This window comes from Marmota marmota, unplaced genomic scaffold, assembly GCF_001458135.2.
Source record: "Marmota marmota marmota unplaced genomic scaffold, marMar, whole genome shotgun sequence".
NCBI classification, from domain to species: domain Eukaryota; kingdom Metazoa; phylum Chordata; class Mammalia; order Rodentia; family Sciuridae; genus Marmota; species Marmota marmota.
Genome location: NW_026000174.1, coordinates 27,933,709 through 27,956,327, shown reverse-complemented (window position 1 = coordinate 27,956,327; position 22,619 = coordinate 27,933,709). Strand labels below are relative to the sequence as shown.

Below are 22,619 nucleotides of genomic sequence, written 5' to 3'. Positions count from 1 at the left end.
AAGACTATATCAAGGTGTTAGGAGTTAAAGAGCCCATGGAATGTTGGTCTCCTTGGCTAACGTGGAGCAGAGTAGGCGCACTGCAGGAAGTCTGAGCCCCAACACAAAGTGGGACTTCATCACCTTCCTCATCACCCTTGCTGCAGACTTTCAGATCATGGTTCATGGAAGACTCCCTAACACTGCACCCACTGCCCATCACATCTGGTAGGAGGAGGAAACCAGCTCCCAAAACCAGCCTCCTCTCATCCAGTTTCCCACATAACTTGGGAACCATTGAGAAGCACCACCCAGCGTCACCCACACACATCTCACCACCCTGCCCTCAAGTTACACAGTCTCACTGAATCAGAGATGGGTTTTTTTTTAATCAGAAGCAGACTCCCTGGCTGCCTGGCTCAATCCTCACCTGCTGCCATTATCCCGGCCTTCCACAAACTGATTGCTGCCTCTTGAAATGAAGGAACATTATTATTATCCCTCCTTTGTACCATAGCAAACAAATGCTAGCACCGCTCATCACCTTGGTCCATGTGTCTGTATCTTAACGATTTTGGTCTTCTCTTTCTACCAACTTTTCAAGTCTCCTTAAGATGAAAGTACAAGAAAAGGACTTACTCACTGGCAACAGTACAAACATTGAGTCTTGGTTGGCTTGTGGACCCCAAGAGCCTTACAAAATCACCAGATGAATCCTTTGCCATCATGAAAGAGAGAACAAAGAGTTTTCTTCTCCCCCTTGGCCAGGCAGCCTTCAGAGACATCTATGGACTATGGCTTCAGCTGTCCCCTAAGGTGAAACTGAGCCAAAGTATCTGACACATCACCCTAGGGGGCTGGTCCACGAGAAGCAGCTGGGCCTCAGGTCCAGCAAACTGGTATGAACTGTCTTGGAAGCCACTGGCCATGGTTCCAGGTATAAATATGGGACCATATGCATGGGATCAAGAAGCAAGAACAGCAAGGAAAGGTCATTGGTCTACCATGCAACCTCATCATCTTACTCTCCCTGTGTCAGAAAATCAGGGTTGAGAGGTGTCCCTGGGGAGTTGATGCACAGAGAGCCACTGGGGTTGGAGTCCTCTGCACTGTGTGAGCTGAAGTGAAAGGTGTTGGGTCTCAGACTAGGGAGCGGTTACCCTTGCTTTCTTCTTGCCCCATGACCCTCTCTTCTCCAGACCGCCTTTAGGAAACTTGTCAAGGCCTAGTCAAGTTTCATCCCCCGCTTGATCAACAGGGACAAGGAAATGAAACGGAGAGAGAGTGACACTGGAGTAGCCACACTATTCCACTCTCACTGCTTATGGGCACTACACAGGTCCTACCACCCACAGGTCCTACGCACACATAGGAAAACTGCACAGAGAATAGCCACTGAACCCAAAAGGGAACTGGAGAACCGTAAGAAAAAGAATAAAGTTAAAAAAATCACTTTAATGGGAAACACAAGAAAACAAGGTATTTGGGTAGCTGCTCGGCTGTGATCTGTATGGTAGACACCTGTGTGTGATTCACTGAATGCCAACAACAACACTGTCAAGGTATTATTGTCCCACATTAAAATTGAGGAAACTGAGGCTTTAATAGGTTGCCTCTCAAAGACTACTTGACCTCTAGTGCTCACCAGAATAGGTAGGTGGGGCCCAGAGCCTGGTTTATAGGCTTCAAACCTTATTCTTTTTCCAGTTCCACATGCATGTTCAGAACAGTTGATACCAGGAATCACAAAGAGATTAATTAGCTACATTGAATTTTTGCACACTCTGTACGTGGGTGTAGGACTGAACTAGGGCAAGGTTGAACCTTCAAATCCCTTGGGCTCAGTTGTCACTCACCTCTTGGTGACGTATGATAAATAGCCACACTCTCTGCATCCCCTCTTTCTCCCTGGGTTGTAGAGCCCCTTCTGCGGCACTAAACAACGGCCCCAAGGGAGGGTTTCTGTGTTTGTTTGCTGCAAGGGAGAGGTTCCAAGTCCTCCACTGGAGTCCCCAGTTGAGCATCAGAAGCGGCATGTAAGAGGCTTGCTAATGGACCCCTATCAGCTCAGAACTGCTCTTTCCAGTGTAGTTGACCACAGAGGAATCCTTAAAGGGCTCAAAAGCAGCAATGCTTCCTCACAGAAAGGGAGAGATCCAGGAAGAAACTGGATATAGAATAGCAAATGAAACTGAAGGCCACAGTATCAGGCAGACCTGAGTTCAAATCATTGTTAATTCAATCATTTTGCCTCTTTATGTTTCATTTTCCTCAACTGCTAAGTGGAAATGTTAATAATTCTGACCTCAGGGCACTGTCGGTGAGCTCCAGTGAGAGAAGATGTGAATGAGCCCAGGGACACCTGTCCCAGACTCCAGCTCATTAATAGAGGATCATTTTCTAGATATTGAGGAGACACACTGAGCTCTGTGTTTAGGAGGAAAAACAAATCTGGGTTCTCTTTGGAAAATCATTCACTGCAGCTCCTTTCTGTTAAAAATAAATTAATTAATTAAGGGTGTTCAAAATAACTCTTCATTTTTTTCACAAAGAAAGGGTTCACTGGAACTGCCTAGCCCTATGAACTGCAAGCCCTAGGATGTGCTTTGTCGTTGTTTTGGTCCGTGAGAACTGGTATCAGAAGTGATCACAGACTGGGGGCTTCTAGACTCTGGGCATTTACTTCTCACCATTCCAGAGGCTGGCAAGTCCAAGATGAGGCAGTGACAGATCCAGGGTCCCGGTGAGTGTGCCTTTCAGAGACGGTGCCTCCTCACATGGAGAAGGGACAAGGCAGCTCTCAGGACCTCTTTCAAAAGGGCACTGGCCCCATTCATTAGGCTGGAGCTCAGGATCCAGTCTCCACTCAGAGTCCCTACCTTTTAATACCATCATCACTTTGAAGGTGAGGATTTCAACCCAGATTTCTTTTGTAGGGGGAGAAGGAAGGGAGAGGCAAAAATCAATTGAACTGTAGCAGTCATCTTTCTCAGCTCTCAATTTCCTAATTTTTTTTTTCTTTTTGGGAGCTGGGTGGGGCCTGAGGATGGAACCCAGGGGCACCTGATCACTGAGCCACATCCCCAGCCCTATTTTGTATTTTATTTACAGACAGAGTCTCATTGAGTTGCTTAGCTCCTTGCTTCTGGCTGACTTTGAACTCGCGATCCTCCTTCCTCAGCTCTGGAGCCGCTGGGATTATAGGCACAGGCGTCTGCCACCGCGCTGCGGGTTTCAGTTTCCTAATTTGTAAAAACAAACCCAACCCTCATAGGACTCCTCATTCTCTTCTCTCCCTCTTCACTTCCCCACCCTAGAGTAGGCGGTCTTCATCATTCTCCAAGACCAAGGAGATATCACCAAGCACACTGCTGAATTCCGCTGGTCCCAGCCAGACTTCCCAGTGAAGAAGGAGTTCACCGATGAAGACTCTGGAGTAGACCCTTATCTACTTTTCAGCGGTGACAATCAGCTTACAGAGCAGCATCAGCCCTCTCAAAACCTCACTTGTCTTGAGTGCTTATTGAACATTTAGAGTGGTAAGGTGTATTTCTTCAGTTAGACCATTCAACAAAGTATATAATGTGAACTGATCTTACCGTGTGCAACTTCATGAAATTTTACAATATACACTTACAGTATCACTATCTGGAAAGAGGCATTTTCCAGTACCCGACTAGATTCCTCTGAGACCCTCTCCAGTGACCACCCACCTCTGGATAATCGCCACCCAGACTTTTACTGACATAATCTAGTTTTGTCTGTTCTTGAACTTAACATAAAAGAATCCTATTCTATGTATGTTGTTGTGTCTGACTTCTTTAACTCAAAATTAAGTCTGTAGTATTCACCCATGTTATTACATGAACGATACTAGTTCATTCTTTTTCCAGGTCCTTAAATTTGTGTGCATCACTCTCCTCATTCCCTCTCGATTGTTATCTGTCTCTTCTTCCTGAACATGTGATGCATCCTCCAACTAGAAATGTTTGCACAAATTCTACGTTTTTCTTAGAATATCTGTTTTAGTCAGCTTTTTCACTGCTTGTGACTAAAAGACCTACAAGAACAATTTTAGAAGAGGAAAAGTTTATTTGGGGGCTCACAATTTCAGAGGTCTCAATCCATAGACAGCCGGTGCCATTCCTTGGGGCTTGAGGTAAGGCAGAACATCAAGGTGGAAGAGTGTGGTGGGGGGAAGCAGCTCACAAGATGATCAGAAAGCCGAGAGAGACTAAGCTCAGCTCAACAAATATATACCCCAAAGCCACACCCACAATGATCCCCCTCCTCCAGCCACACCTTACCCACCGTCAGTTACCACTCAGTTAATCCCATTTGGGGGATTAATTCACAGGTTGGGATAAGGCTCAATTATTTCTCCTCTGAACCCTCTTGCATTGTCTCACATGGGAGCTTTCGGGGGACACCTCACATCTAAGCCATAACAATAGCCTTTTCCCTCTCCCCTCCCCAACTCCACTTTACCCTTTAGAGCTCAGACCCAATCCTCCTTCCCTAGATCAAGCTTTTCCAACAACTCCCTCCCCGGCTGAGGTTTAGACCAGGCTCTCCATTATATTCTCAGGTTGTTCTCTCCGCTGGCTACCCTCAGCTTTTTCCCAAGATGATTTTCTTTCTGAGACCAAGGTCTATGCATGCTCTTTGAACATCTCCATCACTGTGGACTTAAATCAGTGAATCAGTGAGTAGAGTGCCCAGCTCAGTACCTCTAGGCTCACAACAGCCTCTAGGCCTGGAGCTGTCTCCTCCTCCCTTCCCCACAGTATCAAGAAGTCCAAGTCCACAGTCTGTGTTCTCTGCCTAGGTAGTTCCAGACTTCGGAGGAGGCCCTGGGGAAATCACCTTGCTGCTCTTTTTTTTTTTTTTCAGAATGATTTTTGAAGTATTTGAACCAGAGAGATTCTTTTGAGATGGAAGCCCTGGTTCATGTGTCACAATGGACTGTGGCATTTCTTGAGTCTTTTTTATGGCTCTTCTACGAAGGACCGTTAAGAAGAGTGTGAACAAGGATATAGGTATAGGGGACAAGAAAAGAAAAGAAAACAGACCACGGCAATATAAAATAAATGTGAACCTTGGTCTTCTCAGGGTGGCCCGACAGGGCAAACTCTTCTTCTCCATATTTTACTGTGATTTCTAAATTTTCCACATTGAACATGCATTGTGTTCATAATAATACAGCATTGTTTTTACAGAAAAGGGAGTCCTGGTACATCTTCAGTAACACATGAGGAAATCTCAAATTGCATTCTATCATGGATTCACACAGTAGTCCCACAGCCAGAGAAGTGGGTGCTTTTGGACAGCCTGGTGGGAAGTAAAGGGAGCGCAAATGAGGGGTCAGCCTCCTTCCCAGATCATGGGATTCCTGCCTGTCTGGGGACTGACCAGAAAGCCTAGGCCCAAATAATCCAGAGATAATGCCTCTGCCCAGAGAAACTCCAGGGACCTCAGGAAGACAGTTGCTAGGCCCCTAGAGACAGCTCCCAAGTTTCTGCAGATATTTGAGAATAATTTTCCTGGCCTCCACTCTCAGGTTGATGGGTTTTTTTCCCCCTGAATTAAACCTCCTCTCATGAGCCAACAATCCTCATGTGATCTGATTTCCAGCACCTTCACCTGGGCAGCTCCCAGTATCAATAACTATCCTCCTTAGAATGCATTCCCATGAGCAGAACACAGCATCCGGACCTGATTAAATTGTGGGAGGCTGAATCATCATCCCCTGGTTCTGAACACTCTATACTTATTATTAAGATCTAGCTACAATGGAAAGGTTAAGGGTAAAGAGTTTCAACCCAGACTGCCTCTTTGAAGTCCTGGCTCCAACATGGGCTGTGTGATATTGAGCAAGTTCATTGACCTCTCTGTGCCTGAGCTTTCTCATCTATAAACTAGTGGTGATACCTTCCTCAGAGGGCAGCGAGGAGGATTAACATGGTTCATCCACGAAAAGCACTCAGAAGCGCTCCCAGCCCAAGGAGAGCTATGCAAACACATACTGTGATTATTTTGCCACCCAAACAGCACCAGCTTTTCATTTTGGCCCTTCTGTTTTGTTTTTGTGACGAGAGAGGAGTTTAGCTTCTACAATTCCTCACTGACTGATACTAAGATTAGAGTTAAACCCCTCTGATCTTGGACTTCCCCCATCCAGGAATCGCGTAATTGATTTTTGAACCTAGAGGCAGCAAAACGAATTTGCATTTTTTTTTTCCCAGAGAAATTCCAGAGGGAAAGTGAGAGACAAAGTGAGAGGGAGGCAGAGAAAGAACAGTGGCAGAGAGGAGGGAGAGAGACAGAGACAGAGAGTCATAACAGATTGAAACTGCTAGCCTGGCATCAGGAGTGAGGGCCGCAGAAAAGCTGTTCATTTCCCAGCTGGGTTTTGGGTTTTTTTTTCTTCTTCTTCTTTTTTTTCCCCCCCTTTTTCCATTTGTGTTCACACTTCCCCCTCTTGTGGCTCATCAGAAAATCACAGGTACTTCCTTGTCTTTTGATGGTTTGCAAAACTGGGGAAGACAGGCTGGCAGCTCTGAGCATGTCAGCTGGGTCAAACCCGACCTGAACCTGGGGATGGGGAGGAGGAGCCAGGCTAGGTAGTAGCCATCACCTGTCTGTTCCTTATCCAAGCGCCAGATGAGCCGCTGTTAAAAGGAAGAGCTCCAGGAGTGACCCAGAGTGCCAGGTCCTCTTGAGCCTACTCTCAAAGACTTAGGGAAGACATGGGGTAGATTCATGCAGGGACGGGCCACTAGGGAAGAAAAATGAGATGCAACCAACAAGTCCAAAGGAGAGATGTCTCCATCACCGCTCCAAGTCAGCTCCATGACATTGGTCCCGCTGTAACCTACACCAAAGGTGCCCACTCTTCAAGGACTCAGGAGATTCATCTTTTTATACCTCTTGCCAATTTGACCCTAGGCCCATGGGCCTAGTGGAAGTGGGCTGTCTTCTTCTCTGCTCAGCACCTCATCCATGTCTGGGACACTAGTCCCATCTGCTTTCCATTGCAGCTATGTGTCCTCATCTTATCATCCCAGGAGACCGTGAAAAATGAAGGGAAGAGAACATGTTTCGTACTTGTCCAGAGAGACCTGGCCTCCGACATAAGGTTCTGTCTAGGAGGTGTGCAGTCAGCATTGGATGGGTGTGACCTTACCCATGTGTAATGAATGTCCCGGTTCCATGATGGAGGGACCAGGGGAAACCAGGTTCTGAGGGTAGAGTAACCCCAAAGGGCATCCAGACCTTTACATAGGACTTTCCAAAGGCAGTTAACATCTCCACTTCATGTTATAGGCCCCCTGCATTTGAAGATTATTAAATGATCTCTGCAACTTATTTTCAAATGTTTCAGAAAAAGAGAAAGAAAAAAAGAAGGAAGAGAGGGAGGAGAAGGAGAAGATAGATATGAAAGAGGAAGAAAGTGAGGGAAGAGAAGAAGAAACAAAAAGATGAAGGAAGAGGGGAAGGTGGTCAATGTGATCATGGGCAAATCTCGCTGCAAGCAACATGAATATCTAGTTGAACTTTCTTTCCATTTTTTCCACTATTATTTTTCTGGGTCTCTTGTGGTTCCATATGAATTTAGGACTCTTTTATTTTATTTCTGTAAAGAGAGCCATTGGTAATTTTGATGATTATTGCACTGAATCTATGGATCCTTTTGGGTAATATGGTTATTTTAAAGATATTTTTTTTTTCTGATCATGAACATGGGATATGTTTCCATTGGGGGATAAATGCAAAAATGTATTTAGGAGAGCTTACAAGTTTAAAACTAAGGTAAATGCCAGGATAAGAAATAAAATCAAGACACAAATCAAAATGACTTTCTCACCAAGAGACCATGAATGGGCTTTAGATGTTTCAAACCTCAGGATGTTTTAAGCTCAAGTTCTATGTTAGTGCATTTTTCTATGGAGAAAAATACCTTTCATCAGATTCCCAAGGGGTTTGTATACCATATAAGACCCCCCACCAAAATGTTTAAATAGTAACCTAGAGGGAAGTAAAAAAATTGCTATAACCAAGCACATGAGTCTCAATGGCATTTGAGTGACAGACTGGCCGAAACACATTTGAGAGGAAAGAAATACCTTGAAGATCATGTGGTCCAGACCTCTACATCCAGAAGTGGAAGCTAAGCCCAATGAGAGGTCAGTGAGATCGACTCTAACAAATTTGACGTGTTTCACTGGTTCAGTGACAGCCAAGCCCACAATGCTTCTCTTGCACCATGGGGAATTTTCTTCCCCCATAAAAGCCATTCTAAAAAGCATTTCTAGACAATGGCCATCTTGTCAGCCCCCACAGACAAGGACATGCATCTTTGTTCTGAACCAGATGACCACATTCTAACAGAGCTGACTGCAAAGGAAGCTTTGTTGAGGGGGTTACATGCATCTCAGTGGGACCAGAGACACTCTCAGCTGTGGGGTAGAAGGAGCAGGCCACTAACTAAGATTGATGGATGGTGCCAGCCCTGGCAGGATGAACACAATGCGGGGATGGCCAAGTGGGGGAACAAAATTAGTTTGCAAGATTAGAATGTATTAACACAAGTCAGACAACTGTCATGTCACAGCTCTTCACTGTAATGCTGATTGGCAGGCAAGCATTTCTGATTCTGATGGCCACAGAGGCGAAGCGTCTGCAATCTGTCTCGCATGACATCCCGTTGGCTGGCAAATCCCCCCTGCTGGAGAAATCAGCTTTTCTTAGAAAACTGTGTCCCCTGGGTCTTGTTTGGCAGGGACCCAGGCCAAAGGTACAGGTCCAGGTGGGAGAGGGCAGGACGGATATAGTAGCTGTCAAGAACTTCAGCTGAAGAGGAAAGGTGAGTTTTCTGAACTCAGTGCAACTAGTACCTTCAGATATCTTGCCAGCCTGGTACCAGTAGGAAGATGGCAAGAAGATGCAAGAGGGACCATAATCCCAAGGAACGTTTAAACCCACTGGGCAGCTAGACCTACCCATGTGGCCAAGTTCAATAATGATGTAGATAGAGCAGGCCAAAGTTAGCAGGGCCATCCTTTGGCTCGGCCCCATCCCGCTGATTCTAATGAATGCCCATCCACTTATCTCTGCCCAAATCACTCTTCTCTGGATCCTACAAGACATCAGTAGATCAGCATATTAATTTTCATTACCTTCCCAGCTAGAAGAGTTTGAAAGTAAGACCAACTTACATTCAAGTCCTGGGTGGCGCTTTTCTTTTATCAGTTTGCATTTGTTTGAAATTTTGAATGGGGGCCTTCTAAACTGACTTTATTAAATATTAAGAAAATAAAACAGAATATTTTGTAAAATATATTTATATATTTTATATAAAAATATATATGTAAAAATGTATATGTGTATGTATTAGTCCAGGAAGTGTAGGTTATATTACAATAAAAAAGAACCCCAAAATTCCATTAGTTCAACCCAACAAATGCGGATTCCTCACCTCTGCAGCATCAGCTAACACCTTCCTTGTAGAACTCCTCCCCTTGCAGTGGTCTGGAGATCCAGGCTGCTGCAATCTTTTGGCTCCTCCAAGTCAACCTGAAGCTACAGAAGGGAAAGAGTCAGTGGGAGGGTCACACATCAACCTTTTAATCCTTTGGTCCAGAAGTAACGGTGTGTGAGTATGTGCACGCGCACGCGCACACACACACACACACCCCAATCCTGCCCATGGTCCATTGGCTTAAACCAGCCATATGGCCTTGACTAACTTTGAGTAGTCACAGAGGGGAAAACAGATGGAACACTTTTGCCACAATGTGTGAGCACAGAACAAACATCCTCATACTCACTAAATTTAAGGAAAAAAACCTGGTTTTAGTCAGCTTTTTTACTGTGCTGGCTTAAAGACCCCACCAGCAAAATTATAGAGGAGGAAAATTTATTTGGGGGACTTAAGATTTAAGAGGTCTCAATCCACAGATGGCAGGCTTCAGTCCTTAGGGCTCCAGGTGACGCAGAACATCAGGGTGGAAGGGTATGGCGGAGAGAAGCCGCTCACACGATGATCAGAAACCAGAGAGAGAGAGAGAGAGAGAGAGAGAGAGAGAGAGAGAGAGGAGAGAGAGAGGCCACTCACCAGATACAAATATATACCCCATAGCCACGCCCCAAATGAAACACTAACTCCAGCCACACCCCACCTGCCTCCATTTACCACTCAGTTAATCCATCAGGGATTAATTCACTGATTAGGTTAAGGCTATGACCCAAACATTTCTCCTCCAAACCTTCTTGCATTGTCTCACACATGAGCTTTTGGGGGACACCACATCTCAACCATAACAATTACAATTACACGTGTCCTACGTGCCCTTCTCAGATGCCAGCCCCTTTCCTTCCCCCTCAGCAGGCCAATCATCCTGAATTTTGTATTTGTCACTTTTTGTTTTTGTTATCATTTTACTATGTATTATTGTTTCTTCAAACAACATGTTACTCGTTTTTACAATTTTGATCTTTATGTAAATGCAATCATGCTACCTGTATTCTGTGACTTCTTTTGTTCAGCATTCTTTTGATAGATTTATTCATTTTTTCCGCAGAGCAACAATTCACTCGTTTTTCACTGTTTTATAGATTTTTCACTGAAGGAATATAATGAAATATTTATCCTTTATAGTCTTGAATGGACACTTGGGTTTTCTCCAGGGTTGGAGGTTATAGAGATACTATTATGTGCTACACACATCCTTTTACGTGTATTCTGATAGACTTGAACAAAAATTTCAGGAAATTATCTAAGGTGGAATGACTGAAGTAGCAATCAATAATGAGCAGAGAAGTTAGTGAATATGTGAATCTAAACAGATTTTGACTATGTAAGATAAAATAATAATGTTATATGGGTTACAAAAACAAACAAGGATAAATCAAACAATATCAAACAATAGCAGTTCTCTGGCAAGAATTGATTGAAAGTAAGATAGTCTAAGGCCCTGGTAATGTTTGGAAAGGTGGTAAATATATTGTTTAAGTTTTGACTTTGATAAGCTAATTATGCATGATATATTTCTTTTGATATAACCATCAAAAGAAAAGAAGTTAAGTAAAGATTTAAAAATACAATGAGAGGGAAGTGCTCAGTTTTTAAAACAAGGAAAATGAAAGAGAAGAAGTAAGTAAAGATAAGACACATCCAAAGTACAAAATAAGGGGGTAGACAAGGATGGTTATATTAGATGTAAATCGACAGGGCCTATTTTAAGACAAGTGTGTCAAATTAATTTCTTTAAAAATCCAACAGCATAGAGAGACACCAACAGCAGCATAGAGCCCCTAGGCACAGCCCTTGGGGACTAAGGTGTGACCCCACATGGGAGATGAACACTCAGGCTGGGGGTCAAAGCTCCTAGGACTCCATATTAAAGACTCTCTGTAGTAAAGAAAACTCACACTCCCCAAAACTAAGGTGAATGTTTAAAGGGAACTTAGAGATAAGTATGTTGCTCGTGAACTAGACCTAGGCCATGAGAGAAATGAAGAATCAAGTATTAATTCTAGGCTTTTGGCCTGAGCACTTGGAGGGAATTGTGGCTGTCAGAGATGAAGACCACCACAGGAACACAAGCCCAAACCTCCCTGGAAATGCAAAGACATCTGGTCCTTTTCTCTGATCTAAAGGACTTCCAGCTCATGGAAAGCTGTGATATATGTGTCTCTGGTGAAGGATTTCAGAACAATGAAAAAGCTACTGCTGAAAATCTAAAGACCATTCCTCTCAAAGAATTCCACAAGGTTGATTAATTATATAAACACGCCATGATGATTTGTAAAAGTTCATGAGCGCTGATCATCAACAATTTGGCTCTGGAGAATGTGAGAATAACCCGGTCTAAGAATGTAGTGTATGATGACCTTGGGGAGTACCGCTTAACCAAGCCACAGTGCCCTGGAAACATTCATCCCAGCAGCTCTGACCTAAGCGGTCTAATTCAATCTGGAAGAGTCCTAGAGAGACAGAAGAGGTGCAGGAGGTATGTAATGCAAGCTTCCAGGTAAACGTGATCTCTCCTGTACTGAAACTTGCCATGGAATCAAGTCTGACATTGCCATGGAATCAGGTCAGGTTGATAGAGGACCTCCTGATTAATAGTGTGGAATACTTATAAGCATATTCCTGGAAAATTCACAAATCTTAAATTATAGGCAATACTTTGATTTCCATGGAGCTTAACAAAAAAAGACATGAACAAAAGAAATAGACAAGAGGATGTCATGTGGGATGCTGCTCAAAAGATGATATTGGGTTGGGGAGAGCTCCGTGATAGAACATTTGCCTGCCATGCACAAGGCCTTGGGTTTCCTCCCCAGTGCCATAAAAAGCAATATTTTAAAAAAGAATATAATGTCATTTATCCAGTGCAAACCATTTTCTTTACACAGTGAGGTCCTCTTCTTCACTTGTTATAGGAAGAATTTCCACAAGAGTCTTTGAACAAAAGGAAATAAAGTCCAAAAGATACCAGGAATTCTAATAAGCCACAGATGGAGAAGAAACGAAACATATCACTCCTAAGGAAGGACAAAAGGCCTCCAAAATATGGAGAAGTTGAAAGCATTACACTATAATTACCTAGTGATAGTTAGGAGGCCTTGGTCATTTGATTACAGATTAGGAAAAGATTCATGCCTCAAAAGGAGACTCAGAATATACAGGGAAAGCCATGCTATCTCCTAACTGTGACTAGTAGAACATTTAATAGGTTACTTTAATATACAATAAACAAAGATTTAATCAAAGTGTTCAATCAAAAAGTATAACTGAATATTCTGCATGAGCACCTGGAAGGAAAAAAAAATTACTTTGCTGATAAAATAATAACTGCTAATGAAATATATATGCCTTTGAAGATGAAATTGTTGACATACTGAGTATCATATCATTGTGTCACAAGCAGTGACTGCTAGTTAATTGGGATATTTTATTATAAGGAATTCAGATTCAAATGAATGCAAAAATATAAAAATCACAGATTACCCTGTATTTCTCTGTATGAATAACAGATGTTACATTTTCTGTACCAATTTGAGATTGGTAGTGTAGGTATTTATGGTAATTCTTACTTTCCAAACAGCATTTTTTTCAAGAAACTAAAGCTATATATATATATATATATAAAAAAAAAACCCTGCCATAGTGTAAAAACTTCCATAACTACTTCAGAAGGCTGAGGTTATAGTATTGTGCTAAAAGCCGTGAGTAACTAAATTGTCACATGGACAGACCTTGAGTAATTGGGTAACCAGCCAATGCTGGTATGAACAACAAATAGCTTGGAGCATAAAGTACTTACTTAATTTCTTGATATCTTAGTAACTCCTATCTCTGCAGTATTGTTTCTTCTGGGTGACTGAAGACAAAACTCTCCTCACAGGCTCAAGTATGGTTGATATCTCAAATCACTTGTTTTCAAAATTATCTGATATTTTAGAGACTTGTCACTTCTGACATCTTGATTTGTGGATTCTTGAATCTATTTCCAACATGAAAAGATTAATGATCCTTAATACATAAGAATCGTATTAATTTAAATGGAGCAATTGAGTCCATTCCACGGTCATCACCCAAAAGATATCAGCGGTGTTTTTATTATGTATTGAAAGATACATAACAGCAGCAAGAAAGGATTTTCTGACTACATAATTTTCCTTATAGTTGATGAATAGCTGAATTCTGTAATTAATGGAAAGGTACTTTCTGGTTTGGGCCAAGAAGTAGTAACAGGGACTGGACTTAATTTCATCTAAAGTAAGTAAAAATTTGAACTAAACATATACATCAGTTTTTTCAAACACTGGACATCAATCAATGTGAGATAAAAAAAAGTTCTCTGAGAGAAGAGGAGCAGAGTGAGACTCTTGATTGTTCTTTATTATTACCTGGTGACTGTTTCCAGGCCATGATACAAGGAGATGGAATGCAGCCAGAGGCTGCTAGTCCCCCTGAATTGAGAAGATGGAGTTGATCGTGTGAGACACAGAGGCAACTAGAATTCAAAGGACAGACCGATTATCAAGAGGAGAGGGTTGTGCAGAGAAGGATTTCTGGAGATTAGCAGGTCCCTCTCAAGTTTTTAGTTGCATATTGATCAATATGAGCACATACAGAAACTACTCAGAACTGGGGAAAGAACTACTCAAAAGCATTAGAGTAAAAATGTCTAGTGCTTCCACAGAGTGAGGAGTCTTCTGTTCCCACCAGACAGAATGGAAATAATCTCATAATTCATAAGATACAAGGATAGACTACTAAAAAAAGCATTGTCTCAGTAGTGGGAAAAAATGTGTCCACAAACTAAAGGTTAATTGGATTCTTCCCAAAAAAGTTATAAGCAATCCTAGAAAGACCAAATTATTTTCAAATAACTGAACTACATTGTAGCATAAAATTTAGAAACAATTATAGGTAGACTAATAAATAAATAAATAAAAATAAAAATCCTGTATCCAAAAAGTAAAATTCACAATGTCTTACATCCAATGAACAATAATCTGGTGCTCAAAGAAGCATAAAACTAGGACTCATAATTTAAAAAAAAAAATCAATAGAAGCTTATTCCAAAATGGCACAGATGATAGAATTAGTATGGAAGGATAGTAAAATGGTTCTATAAACATATATATTTAAGAAGAAAAAACACATAAAAAAGAGGAAATACAGAGCATGTGAATACATGTATTTTTAAACTACTCAATTTGAACATCTAGAGATAAAAATCTAAGATAAGAATATATTGAATGACACTAGGAACAGATTAGATATTGCAGTAGAAAATAATAGAAATTACCCAGAACACAACTCTAATTTTAACAAAAACGGAATAAAGAGTCTGAGTAAACTGTGGAAATTTTTAGGCAGAACAATATGCAAGCTATTGGGATTTTTAAAGAAGACAGGGAGTGAACCAGAAAAAAAGTGTTTGAAGAAAGAAAGGCCAAAATTTCCAAATTTGATTAAAACAATAAACAGACCCCAGAAGCTGATAGAACCCAAATAACAATAATAATGACGAAAACTAAATCAAGGCATATCATAATATGATTGCTCAAAACAAATGACAAAGAAAAAAAGTTTTAAGTCATCAGAGATAAAAGAAACATTTTATACAGAGAAGCAAGATAAGAATAGCAGCAGACTTTTAATTGAAAACAATTTTATCCAGAAGACAGTGGAGGAAAAATAAAGTGTGGGGGAAAGAAACAAAAAAACAGTCAACAAAAATTCTGTGTCCTATAAGAAAAACTTTCTCAAACACACAAAAATGGGAAGAATTCAGTAATGACAAACGTATGCTGAAATAAAAGCAAAAGGAAGTTTCTCAGAAGGAAGAAAAATAATAATTGATATCAAACTTATACAAAGAAATGAAAACTGAAGGCCACAGCGTGTATATTTCACTACATTGATTAACAGAGACTCTGATGTAGCATAAAACCCTTCCTCTCTGAGTGTCTTCCCACCTGCATTCTTTGACCCAATCATAAAATCTTCCTTTCCTAAACTAACTTGAACAATTGTGTGAAGAGATTGGGGAACAATTGTGTGAAGAGATTAAAATTGGAACTTCTTAAATGTATGAATAAAATTATACATTTCTTTTGAGACCTTTTCCACAAAATTCCTATCTGCTATGTGTGCTGGAGCATTCCATTACTTACTAATTTTGGATATCATTATCATAATGTACTCTTATACAAACGGTTGAACTTAATCAGATACCTTCTATTTTGGACATGAGATTTTATATAGATGAATTATATGGGGAAATATTAACCTTCCTTCTGACGTCTACTCATTTAAGAAAAGTTCTACTTGACTTTCTTAGCTCACTCCCTGTATAATTTAGTGATCCATCCATAAATGATTATTTTACTGGTAAGTCTATGTTTAATTAACTATGCGAAACAATACATGCTCTGAAAAATTCTTACAAGGCCCCTGAAAGCCAGTAAAATTCCTAAGGCATCTAGAAAAGTTTCTATTCTGGTGTGTGTTCATGCCTTTCAAATATTCAATAACTTGCAAAGCAACTTTTTTGAGATCACATCATGTCATCTATTGTTTTGAGTTCTAGTCCTGATTAAAGATGAGCACAAGTGTGACGTGTCCCTTTGACTTGTAATTTAAAATGTGAGTCAATAACTGATTTGGAGAATGCAAAATGCTTCCTCTACCTCTTCAGGAACATCTGGAAGTATATGAATCCACGGATGCCTTTGTCTATTTCAATGCTTCCTTGATGACTGTTATCCACATCCTTTCTTGGGCACACTCCCTATGAACGACTGACTGTGCCATTTGTCATCAAAGCTGTATCCAATCCTGAACTTTCCTTTCACAATAAATGTGCCCAGAATAGAGGCTGGTAAGGGGCTTCCCTTTATTCCAGTGGAGACAAGAAAAAAACCCTGCCTCTTATCTGTTCTTATGTAATCTCATTAATTATGCTTATTCTACATATTCCAAAATCCCATATCACTGATATAAAAATGGAGATATCTCAAACTTCTCTTGGTTGAAAAAAAATCAAGAAATTCTCTGGACATATTATGCTTATTACATGGCTCTTCCCTTCATCCTATGGATTTAGCTGAACTAACTCATAAAACATCTTACATTTTTAAAAAAATATTTTTTAGTTGTAGATGGATAAAACATCTTATGTTGATTTGAAACTCAACTTTTCAATTTGATGAAAAGTTGACAACATGCTGCTTTGGGCCTTATTTGGATGGAATAAAAGGTAAAATTGTGTCATTTCCCTTTTCTACTCTTAATAATATAAATGTGCCTAAAAATGCTTATAAACAGCCTTAAATTTATCAAACTGAGCTTTGAAGAACATCAGAGGATGCTTCACTGGAGAGCAGTGGTCTTTTCTCTTTTATCCCATCTTCTATTAGTACTGGAATATCTCATCTGCTTATTAATCATGTGAAGATTCTTCTGAATCAAAAGGGCATGTCTTATATTTACTATGAGACTATAGGTTAGACTCCACACAAGCTTTTATTTTAATATTATATTTTAGTTGTTGATGACCTTTATTTGTATATTTATTCATGTATATGCAGTGCTGAGAATTGAACCCGAGGCCTCTCACACGCCAGGCAAGTGCTCTACCACTGAGCCACAACCCTAGCCCCTCCACACAAGCCTGCAAAAGCAAAGAACTATCTCCACCTTCAGTCAGAGATATGCATGGAAGAGGAAGAAAAGGGCTGCAGGAAGGGGGAAGTCTGAAAGATTTCTAAACATAAGAAGAATTTGAGATCCTATTACTGGCTCTGAGTTACAGAGACCCACGTGGAAGGACCAGAGAAGCCTCTAGGACCTGAGAGCTGTGTCAGCCAACAACCAGAAGAAGAAACAAGAACCTCAGTCCTACAAATGCAAGAAACTGGATTATGCTATCAACCTCAATGAGCTTGAAAATAGATTCTCCTAACAAGTTTCAGCTTTGTGAAACTCAGAGCAGAGAAACCAGCTAAGCCCATCTGGAGTTATTACCCACAGAACTACAGTATATTTGTGTTGTTTTAAGCTGCTAAATTTGTAATAATTTATTATGACAACAAAAGAGAATTGATACACAGTACATTGAAAGCATCTTTTCACTTAGAGCTTCCAGTTTTTCTTTTGAGAAACCAATTATTGTCCCAATGATCATTTCTTTTAAAGCAACCTAGTTCTTTTCTTCTCTGTCCACTTTCAGGATCTGGTCTTTGTCTTTAATGTGCTGCAGTTTTTTAAATATGTCTATACGTAGGGGTTTCTTTCCCCTCATTTTGCTGGGGGAAATCATTAATTTCTGGATGGAGAAATGATAAACTTCACAAATGTTTGAAGTCAATGAACTCTTACATCTTTTTTTCAAGAGAGGAGATACTGGGGATTAAACTCAGGGTCACCCGACCCCTGAGCCACATCCCCAGCCCTATTTTGTATTTTATTTAGAGACAGGGTCTCACTGAGTTGCTTAGCCCCTCAGTTTTGCTGAGGCTGGCTTTGAACTAATGATCCTCCTGCATCAGCCTCCCGAGCCACTGGGATTACAGGCGTGTGCCACCATACCTGGCGAGCTCTTTCATCTTCAAACATGTTCTCTTCTTAGTTCTTTCTTCCTCCTCTTCTGGAATTCCAGAACCTACTGACTGTATTCAATTTTTCTTATCCTCTCTTCCACATCAGCCACAAGACTCAAGGCTGTATGATTCCTTTAACTATGTCTTCTAGTTCATCATTCACCATTCAGCTGTTTCTAGTCTACTTCTAAAATGCCTATTAAACTCACAACTATTTTACTTTAAGAGTTAATTTTATTGCTTTGTTTTAAGCCCATTTGGTCATTTTTAATGGGCTTGCTCTTCTCAAATCTTACGACTGGGGGCTGGGGATGTGACTCAAGCGGTAGCACGCTTGCCTGGCATGCGTGCAGCCCGGGGTTTGATCCTCAGCACCACATACAAACAAAGATGTTGTGTCCGCCGATAGCTAAAAAATAAATATTAAAAATTCTCTCTCTCACTCTCTTTAAAAAAAAAATCTTATGACTCCTCCTTTCATTTCTCCAAAAATTAAATATTCTTATTTATAGTCTGAATCTGATGAAATGGATATCTATATTCAATATAGGCCTAGTTCTAAATTTTTCTTTCACTTCTTTCTCAGATATTTTATTTCCTTTCATTTCTCATAGGTGTTTTGGACTGAGTTTATATGTTTTGAAACTTCTATCTGTGGAAATGCTTGGAGGCCTTTGAAATAGTCCCCCCCCCATAAAGAATTGTATTCTTACCTGATTAAAGTGCTACTTTAATCAAAATACTTGGCCTGCAGTTTTTGTTTTGTTTTGTTTTGTTTTCTAGTTTCTTTTTTTGATCACTCAGCTAACATGAATCCAGACTGAACATTCACGGGAGGGCCATCTTGTGGCACAATTTCCCTCTCTTGGCACCAAGAGACAAGATTGGCAGTTTTCCTTGCAGCCTTTTGGGTCAGATGTTGGGATTTGTTTCTAGCTCACCCTTACACTGAGGGTGAAATCCTTTAGAGCTCCAACTTTTTGCTGGGGCTTCTCTTTATACTCTCCACCCTCAGTTGGTTTTGGACTTTGTATTAACTCTATGGTAGCCCTCAGGGCCCTGAAAACCACAGCTGTTTTTCATCTGGCTTAGCAAATGCCCTCGTGCTGATAGCCCTTCTCAGGTTTCTACTCTCACCTGGTTCATGACATCTTATTCTCTTGCCAGGCTACTAAACCCTTTAACAAGATGTAAAATGTATTCACTGTTTTCAGCAGGAGTCAACCAGAGGACCTTTTGTCTGTCAGAAACTCTAGGAAATGTGTCCTGCAAGATGAAATTCCCAAGAGGAGGTTTAGCTACCATTTGTCTCTTTTCCTCTCTCCCGGATACTTTCTGAGGAACTGGGACCCAAAAATATGAAAGCCCTGTCCTGCGCTCCAATAATTAGATAGTCTTACTTGCCTGCTTCAGGCTGGGTAATTCTGATTGTCCTCTTCCTGGGGCCCAATCCCACTGTTCATACCATGACGAATATCCTGCCATGCCTTCTCTGCTATTCTGAATCTTCCTCACCCCGATTCTGCTAACAAAGACTAGTCCAACCTTAGTTCCATAACTACATAGCATATAGAAGTAGATTTGACTATATATCTTTGACTGCACTTGATTTTTAATTGACCATTTCCTTTTGATGAGTTCTACCCATTTTCTTGTTATTTCACAATCTTTCCCAATATTATTTGGCACAAGCACTGCAAAGTTTCATAACTTACCTGTGTGAGAACCAAATGCTGATAATAGGCCCCAGAATACTTCATATGCTAAGAAAGAAAGAAGCTCAAAATTTGAAATCAAAAATAGTACATTTTATCTTCCAGATCTTTTATTCGCAAGTGACTATTCAAATTCCCATGGTCTCCACTTCCTCATTTATAAATATATGCTTTGTCAGATTATTATAAATACAATAAATGATGTATATTAAGTGTCTAATTCAAAATAGGTGTCTAAATAGGTTATCAGATAGTGGGAACAATAAAAACAAAGTTCATGGAGTTTTTGTGGTCAAGATTGTGTTATTGTGTACTTTGAAGACCAAATCTGAGCAACTGCAGAAAGAATGAGTTGCTGCTATTGCATATCAGTCTAAGGTAAGAGCTAAGGCCAAAAATGGGTCTAGAAGGGGCACAGAAGGACTTAAACCAAAACACTGAAACTAAAACTCAGAATATGCCAGAAAAATAGTTTGTATAAGAACCAGGAAAAAATATCTTAGGAACAAATATGAGTACTTTTTCTTAAACTTCTCTTGACTCCTTACTACTGGCAGAGATTTATACACACACACACACACACACACACTCACAGATACAAATATATACTGTATATAGCATATATATACTAATTATATTTATGGTATACATAGTATATATATAATTAATAATGACAATAAAATTATATTGAAAGCTAAATTTGGTACTGTTCTCAGCTTTTATTGAATTAACTCACATAATCCTAATAACTCTATGATAATGGCACAAAAGCACAAAGAACCTGAGAAACTTCTCTAAGTTTAAGCAAGCAACAGAGAAGTTTTGCTTTAGAAGCCACACCCTTGACCTCTTTGATACATGGCTTCCATAGTGTGAGCATATTTTTCTTGCTTCTATCAGAATTCCCACCAATTGAGACCTGGAGGAAATCACTATCAGCAGAGTTGACATGAAATCAAATCTAATTTCCATCTTTGGCCCAGAGATTTCTGGCTTAGGGCCTTACCCTCACGAGGCATTGGGGGAAGCAGTAAGTACCGGTATACTTAGTTCATTATTTGTATCTCCTATGTAAAATTATGCATAAGCCAACTCATAATAAACTATTTGCAATGATCCCAGAGCAGTTTGCCCTTGCCTCAGTCATGGAATCTCTAATTCTATCATCCTTAGAGTTTATATGTCTGACTCCAGGACTGGATGTGTATTTCTCAAAGCCAGGGGAAGTTCCTTATTCTTGTATTTATCTGCCCCCAGATTTATTATGGCCTCTACAACATCAGTGTAGAGAAATGTGCAAACAATAAAAGCAAGAATAACAAGCATTTTGTTTTGTAACTTCACTGTGTGAGGCTCTGTGCTAGATACATCCCATATACTATTTCTAATTCTAACAACAACCATGTTAGCTGGGTATGTTTCTCATTTGGCAGATTGAGTGCAGAGATGGTAAGTAATAGTCTTAGGTTAAATGGAAAGTGGCTGATTATAGTTGGCATCTGAATCTAGATAATGTCTATAAGTGCCTTCTGTCTTATGGCATTGAGAAAAGATACTGGATAAACATTTACAGGATGAATAAATTATATCATACAATTCATCTTGAGAGTGCTTCTCAGCTGCATTCTGCTACTGTCTTTTAAAGATCCCAGTCAAGAGCACAGAAGGTAGATGGACCCAGATGCCATCTGCAGTCACTACCCTGTGTCTAGGGAAGGCAGGATATATCCTATAATTATAACCAAATGTAGACAGTATTATGTAAGGCAAAGATCATAAACTTTGGAGTCAGATAAAACTGAGTTTCTATCCTGGATCTGCTGCTTACCAGTCATAAAATTTGGGAAAAAATATTTAACCTCTTTGAGACAAAAGTTTCTCATCTGTAAAATAAGCATCATTATATCTGTGAGAATAAAATTGTGCATGTAAACTGCCCAGCACTTCAGTAAATGCTTATCTCCTCCCCCATCCCTTTTTCTGTCCTGGAAGAATCTTAGAACTTTCATCTAACAATGGACAAATAGAAGTGAAAGTTGCTTAAAAGTCCAATTTCAATTCAAATCATACACTTCTACTTGTATTGGGAGAGTATAGGGTAGAAGAGATAAAAATGTCAATATTTATGCCATGATCAATAGTTCCTTTCTAGGAGAAAAAAAAATATGTAATTCCATGATTAACTCTAGAAATAGCTTTTACTATTTATACCACAATGGAATACTTTGAATTATTTTAAAGATAATCCCACTCCAAGAAAAATGTTTCTTGCCAAACCAACTGCAGTTACTAAGTAATAATTCACTTTCTTATTTTTATTAAGCCACAAAAGTCAAATGGCTGCTAGACCTCTGTGAACAGGCATCCAGCTTCAAGCAAAGAAACTTGGTGTCCATCTGAACTGCTCCTTTTGGTTCGTGGCTCTGTATTACATTTTTACACACAAACTGCCACCACTACCACCAAAGGTCCAGAGAACCAAGTAGGATTGGAATTCGACTCTGAAGAGATGTTTAAGCAGTTAACTTGCATTTAGGGCCAAATGAACCAGGACCCGACCAGATTTTCTTTTCTGCTTCACAAAGGACAGAGCAGTTGCCGAGTTGCGCCCTGAAAACAAGGGCTTTGTTTTGCATGGTTATCACATGGTCCCTTCCTCTCTCTTTGGAATTTGACAAGCAAATTGGCATTTGTGTTGCTGAGACTGTCATAGAATAGTGATTGTTAATTATACCCTAGATGTCCTGCCTCATTCTGCCATGGGTGTATTATGCTAAATGTGTGCAGTGGGCAAAAGAT

At 40.3% G+C, this 22,619-nt stretch overlaps 1 protein-coding gene across 2 annotated transcripts in view; it reads right to left on the bottom strand.

The window, feature by feature from the left end:
- The window catches only part of Insc (INSC spindle orientation adaptor protein), a 313,322-nt gene that overhangs the window by 159,776 nt on the left and 130,927 nt on the right, over positions 1-22,619 (bottom strand). For both annotated transcript variants that reach the window (XM_048788404.1, XM_048788403.1), the window contains exon 13: positions 9,458-9,561. In XM_048788404.1, the coding sequence (XP_048644361.1) occupies positions 9,472-9,561 (90 nt within the window). In that variant the 3' untranslated portion in view covers positions 9,458-9,471. The remainder of the gene's footprint in view (positions 1-9,457; positions 9,562-22,619) is intronic.